At 38.5% G+C, this 6,651-nt stretch overlaps 1 protein-coding gene across 1 annotated transcript; it reads left to right on the top strand.

Annotated features, from left to right (window-relative positions):
- Positions 1-1,168: 1,168 nt before the first annotated feature.
- On the top strand, positions 1,169-5,895 carry LOC143487714 (protein kinase C delta type-like). The gene is made up of 11 exons (XM_076986820.1): positions 1,169-1,653; positions 2,455-2,544; positions 2,730-2,819; positions 3,454-3,581; positions 3,897-4,070; positions 4,309-4,400; positions 4,558-4,620; positions 4,716-4,854; positions 4,977-5,165; positions 5,362-5,490; positions 5,659-5,895. The coding sequence occupies exons 1-11, from the start codon at positions 1,485-1,487 to the stop codon at positions 5,815-5,817; spliced, it is 1,422 nt and encodes a 473-aa protein (XP_076842935.1). The 5' UTR covers positions 1,169-1,484; the 3' UTR covers positions 5,818-5,895.
- Positions 5,896-6,651: the final 756 nt, after the last annotated feature.

The following is a 6,651-nucleotide window of genomic DNA, read 5'->3' as shown; positions in this document are numbered from 1 at the left end:
AACAGCCAATCCATACAACACATTTTGATAAACATGACATAAGCAACACATAATGTAAAAAACAACAGACAACTGCCCATGTCCATTTGCAATATGTACAAAAGCATTTGGAAAATGTTAAACACAAGGAGAAATTCAATTATGATGTGCACAAGTGACAAGGAGATGTGGAGACTGAATGAACTGTTTTGAGAATTTCAATTCTGTTCTGAGAAATGAACCAAACCGACTGAGAAAAACTGTAACAAGACCAAACATCCCCCTTTATTATGTTAATTCACAGAGCAAGACTGAGGCAGCAGCCTCACCCAGAAAGTTCAATACTACTCTGCACCCAGAAAGTCTAAAACTACTACTACTAATATCCTCTGTAAATATATTATATGCTGCAAAATTTTTGTTGTTTATCTGATTATTCAGATAGAATTTTTCTTTTCAGTTAGGGGTATGTTCAGTTAGTATGAGCTGCTGTGGGTTTGTTCTTCAGAGTCATGATAGAAGCAGAAACAAATGCTTGTGATAGATAGATAGATAGATAGATAGATAGATAGATAGATAGATAGATAGATAGATAGATAGATAGATAGATAGATAGATAGATAGATAGATAGATAGACAGATAGATAGATAGATAGATAGATAGATAGATAGATAGATAAAGAAATGTACAAAGAGCAAGATTCAAGCCTGCTGTTTAGATCATTTATCGGTGCTTTGATGCAACGCGATCATGCTAATTTCCGCTAGCAACCCTATGGGAGTTCCGATATAACATTAGCATCAAGCTAATTGTGCCATATAATTTCTTAGCTATTCACACCAGCACAACCCATAACACAATATAGAACGAGTATCTCTAGCCTGCTGTTTAGATCACAAACTTTTATCAGTGCTTTGATGCTCCTACATGAGAAAGTATGCTGTACTTGGATGTTTTAGAAAGCAAATTAGCAACGCGATCATAATGCTAATTTCCGCTAGCAATCATATGGGATTTCCTATATAACATTAGCATCAAGCTAATCGTGCCATATAATTTCTTAGTTAATTACACGGAAACAGAAAGTGTTCGATTACTACAAATATTATATAGTATAGTATAGTAGAGGAAATATACAAAGAGCAAGATTCAAACTATTTTATTTATTTATTTTTATTGTTTGACGGGACTCATTAGAGAAACATCTCTACGTCTGCTGCTACGTGCACTTGAATTTAAACTTTTGAAACACGAGTCTACAAATGTTCTGCTGTTTGTTGTAGGATTGGTAACATCTGCCAAATGCCATAAATGTAAATGTAAATGTAATATACAGTCTGCTTGTAACTTCGAGTTTACCGTGAGGTTGTGTCGCATGGGGGTTGTTGACGGCAGGGAGTGGTGACGTCATAATCCCTGCTCCTTCGTCATGACAACGTCACAACAAATGAGGGTATATATATAATTGCGTGTACAGTATATTTCCATATCAGTGCATGTAAAGATGAAGAAGTGGAAGGATATAAAAAGGTGTTGTCTCTGGAGCTGGTGCTGTGGAGGAATTCAAGATGATTCTGACACAGAGGAGGAACCCAGAAGAGACAGCATTAAAAAGAAGAAAAGAAAAAACAAAACAGGACCAAAACAGGAGACAGACAACGCCCATGGCCAGAGTGAGTAAATGAGTACAATGGCGACAACTGATAATTTGACAGGTTCATTTTTATGAAGTCAGTGGTGTTGCTATGGCAACATACCAACAAACCCAGGTCCACAAATATTGACAGTCTCAATATAAATCCAATAATAATGATGCAATTACATGTGTGTCTTTCTGCTTGGCTTTGTATATTTATTGATTAGAAAAAGTCTTTGAAAGGATTTTTTATGGGTTGTTATTTTAGCTTTAGTGGTGTTAAAATTTTCGGTTTAACAGCCAAAGCGTAATTCCAATGTTATTTTACATTTTAATTCATACAGAATCTCATGATAACACCTCTGATTATCCAATCACATTGAATTTGTCAGAACTTCATTGATGTCAATACCAGACAAATTAAATTATTAAAAAATTATAATAACACAACTAAGCTGAAAAACACTCATCTGACTCATCTGACTCATCTTCATGTAGTATTAGTGCAGGGGCGATTTTAGGATCTGGTCTTTTGGGGTGCCCAGCCCCCAGTGCTCACAGAGGCACAATACCAAAGTATTGTGCAGGTGCAGAGCAAGTTTTTTGCATAATATAATATTTAAAAAATGTGTTGAGCCAGGGGGTGCTGAGCAACCTCACCTTAAAAATCCCTTTCTGATAACTCATTTGCTAATTTGATGACATCAAGCTGTTCAATAGCTTTTAATATCAATGCAAGACATGCTTATATTAACACAGTTCAGCTGTAAAACATTCAGCTGTTATTATCTTATAATACTTAATTAATGTATGTTGAAAAAAACTTTTGTTTTTCCAGAAACACCTGTGAATAAAAGTGCTCTGGACGAGGCCTGGGAGGAGCTCCTCCATGTTCTCCTGGACGAGACCGAGGACTCTTCCAACCCAGGTGACCAAGAGACAATCATACAGAATCTCAAGCTGATAATATATTTCATAATTTGCTGATATCAACATGTTCAATAGCTATTCATATCAGACAAGTGCACATTAACACAGTTCAAATGAAAAACATTCACCTGTTACTTTCATGTAATATTTAATTACGGCTTCTTGAAAAAATCATTTTTGCAGAGGGACCTTTGAATAACGAGGACGAGGCCTGTGAGAAGCACATCGACATTGTCCTTGATCAGATTGAGGTCTCTTGTGTCCAACCTCTAGGTGAGCAAGACATTTTCATAAAAATTTATTTTTTACAAACCATCTCTAGGTGACCAAAACACATTCATACAGACGATCAAGCTGATAACATGTTGTAATTTGCTGAGATGAACATGTTCAATAGTTACTTTCATATAACTCAACTCAACTTTATTTATAGAGCACTTAAAGAACAGTAGCCGAAACAAAGTGCTGTACATAAGAATAGAACATTAGACATAAAACAAATAATAACAAAAAATTGATAAAACAATATTAACTAAAGTGGTAAAAGGAATCAATAGAACAAATCAAAGAATTAAACTAAAGCAGTAAAAACTGCTGTGTTAAAAGCCAATGAATAAAAGACTTGTTTTAAAAATGTGCAGTGAAGGGGCTTGTCTAACATGCAGTGGTAAGTTGTTCCATAATCTAGGAGCAGCGGTGGAGAAAGCTCTGTCCCCTCTGAGCTTACGCTTTGACCTCGGCACCTCCAGCGGCAGCTGACCAGCTGACCTGAGGCACCGAGCGGCGGTGTGGGGATGGAGCAGCTCGGCGTAATATACGCTTACATTAACACAATTAAGATGAGAAACATTCACCTGTTATTATCATGTAATTTGTAATTAATGTATGATTAAATAAATCTTTGTAGAAACACATGTGGAAGAAAGTTCTCAGGGTGAGGGACCTCGCCCCCTGTCCCAGATCAGCCAGCAGACACGCATCACCGCCAAGGACTTCACTTTCCACAAACTACTGGGCAAGGGAGCCTTTGGCAAGGTAGAGTCTTCCCCTTCACGCGGCTCCCGCGTCCTCCACACACGCACTGACTCTGTGTCTCTCTTCACTTCTCCTGACTATTCACATTTTTACATGTCTATCCTTTTGCCCTTCTATTGTTAAATACTATCTCCCCAATAGACCAAACAAGCACTATTCCATCAAATCTTCATATTGCATGGATGTGTGTGTGTGTGTGTGTGTGTGTGTGTGTGTGTGTGTGTGTGTGTGTGTGTGTGTGTGTGTGTGTGTGTGTGTGTGTTTTGCTTTAACTCTGGTCTGTTTGTCTATTTCTCTCCCTTGGTCCCTGCTCAGGTTTTTCTGGCTGAACTCAAGGGCCGTGAAGCTTGGTTTGCTGTGAAGGCCTTGAAGAAAAACAGGGTGCTGAAGAGTGATAATGTAGAGTCCACCATGGTGGAAAAGCGGGTGCTAACTCTGGCCTCGGATTGTCCCTTCCTTGCCCACCTTTACTGCACCTTTCAGACCAAGGTAGTAAAGAACAAATGAAAGGTTATATTATACAGTTCCTCCACCTCTCAGTCAACAGTAATGGGATGTCCAGCAGGACTCTTTTGTATAGGCAGTAATTAACCACACCGTGCATTGTCACAACTTTTTTTACTGTAACTTATACTTCATGGAATCACTGTGGTATTTAAATGATTGTTGAGTCAGTAATTCCGTTTGTACTCATACCAAAGTGTTTATGGCATTGTCTGCATGTTAGGAATACTTGTTCTTTGTGATGGAGTGCCTGAATGGAGGTAACCTGATGTTCCACATGAAGATGAAAGGACGCTTTGACCTTGACAGAACCACGTGAGGCAACACACACACACACACACACACACACACACACACACACACACACACACACACACAGTGATGTTTTTTTGTATGCCTTATATAAATATAAACGTAGGTGTGTGTAATTATAGTCCGGTCTGATGGCTCCTGGTTTGTTTCTTCCTTCCAGATTCTATGCAGCCGAACTCGTGTGTGGACTGCAGTTCCTTCACGGAAAAGGCGTCATCCACAGGTTATACACACAAACAAATCTACATGGACATTCTGTACCTTCACCTACTGTTCTTGTCTACTAAAGCACATTTTTGTAATTCTCTCCTGCATTAGGGATCTCAAGTTGGATAATGTGATCCTCGATAGAGATGGTCACATAAAGATCGCGGATTTTGGCATGTGTAAAGAGAACGTTTTCGGACACAATCTGGCCACATCCTACTGTGGGACACCACACTTCATTGCCCCTGAGGTATGAGATGGCATCAAATTAATTTGACATTGAATGTTCTCACCTGTAGCAATGTCAATGTAATTCAGTATGCCCTGAATGTGAATGTGTGTGTGTTTGTGTGTGTGTGTGTGTGTGTGTAGATCCTTCTGGAAGAGCCATATTCATTTTCAGTGGACTGGTGGTCATTTGGCGTGCTTGTGTATGTGATGTTGACTGGTCAGCCTCCATTCATTGGTGATGATGAAGAAGAGATTTTAGAGTCCGTCCGTAGTGACACACCTCTCTTCCCTCTCTCCATCACATGGAATGCCAGAAAAATGCTAATCCGAGTAAGTATGCACAAAATCACACCTGATGACACATTAATAATAGCAATAATAATAATAATAATAACAATAATAATAATAATACTTCACAACCAAGACATGAACAGAGTTCTGCTATTTTGCACTTAGAAAGGAAACACACTGAGATATTTCTATTATGAATAATATTCTTGCTTTTGGTTTTCTTCCATGAACAAAGCTGTTTGAGCGAGACCCTTCTCGTAGACTGGGTGTTGTGGGGAATATCCGAGGTCACTCATTCTTCGAGACCATTGACTGGCCTGCTCTGGAGAGGAAAGAAATTGAACCCCCTTACAAGCCAAACGTGGTATGAGCTTTCTTTCCATCTCTTTCCGTTTCTTACAGTCATCTCTCCTTCCTGTTTTTTTTTTTACTTTTCATACTGTATGGTCATAGAGCAAATTGCAAAAATACAGATACTGAAATGCAGCCTTTGTTCATCATGTGATTTGCTTCCATTCTCCTCCACCCACAGACATCACACAACGACTGCAGCAACATTGACATGAAGTTTTTAAATGAGAAGCCCCTCCTGTCCAAGTGTAGGAAGCATTGGTTTAGCTTCATGGACCAGAGTGACTTTGCTGGCTTTTCATTCACCAACGAGAGCATGGAGCATCTTCTGCAGACGTGATGGACCACCTGCTCCACATCTTAACATCGCAGAAAAATGTGGAGAACAAATGTGTGAATAAACTATACAGCCAGTGTTTTTATGTGTCACTGACTCTCCCTTCTCAAAATAAAACCTGTATTTTGGGCATGGATTATAGACTACACCCAAGATCAGGGGTGATTCACAGAGGTGTCAACTGGCCATAACTGCTCCTCCAGGTTATGTATTCCATTTTAGGCAGTATTTGATACACCCTTGCCAAATCCATATAGATGTTTTTGTTCCAGTAACCATTCATTATTGTAATTCAAAAACATTAGATAATCCCTCATTGATTGTGTCCATGAACACCACTGATAACACCTTTAGAGTATGTGGAACGGCAGAGTAAGGGTTAATAACCCAGTTTGTAAAAGAGTTACTGAATGTATAGATAAAAAGATATAGATTATGCACAGTTGAAGTCAGAACATGCATGTTATACTTTTTATTGTGAGTTTGCAGGGTATATTTAATTTAAGCATATGTGCATATGGTTTCATTTTTGTGTGTATAAAGCTTACAAAGGAAATAAATACAATGCATTTTAAAATGTAACGACTGAGAGCTAAGATGCGGACACAAATGCTGAGGAGAGCAGGGTTTAATAGCTGGAGTGTTAACATAGAGGGTACGAGCGTAACGATGCATACTAATTAAAATACAACTATCACAAATCAAGAACTAACAACCAGACTAGATAACTCAGATAACAAAAGACAGAGGATAAAACATAGCAAATATACGTCTGTAATATGTCTGGAAAATGTCGTAACATCTTAAATGCGTCTGGTCCATTTGGATTGATCTTAC

This window comes from Brachyhypopomus gauderio, unplaced genomic scaffold (genome assembly GCF_052324685.1).
Source record: "Brachyhypopomus gauderio isolate BG-103 unplaced genomic scaffold, BGAUD_0.2 sc49, whole genome shotgun sequence".
Classification (NCBI taxonomy): domain Eukaryota; kingdom Metazoa; phylum Chordata; class Actinopteri; order Gymnotiformes; family Hypopomidae; genus Brachyhypopomus; species Brachyhypopomus gauderio.
This window is presented reverse-complemented; position numbering and strand designations above follow the sequence as displayed.

What these genes read in the sequence shown, in the direction of transcription:
- LOC143487714 (XM_076986820.1), top strand. Translation starts at nt 1,485, where the DNA reads ATGAAGAAGTGGAAGGATATAAAAAGGTGTTGTCTCTGGAGCTGGTGC. An exon ending in CGAGGACTCTTCCAACCCAG is followed by an intron (nt 2,545 to 2,729) that starts GTGACCAAGAGA and finishes TCATTTTTGCAG; the next exon opens with AGGGACCTTTGAATAACGAG. An exon ending in GGAAAAGGCGTCATCCACAG is followed by an intron (nt 4,621 to 4,715) that starts GTTATACACACA and finishes CTCCTGCATTAG; the next exon opens with GGATCTCAAGTTGGATAATG.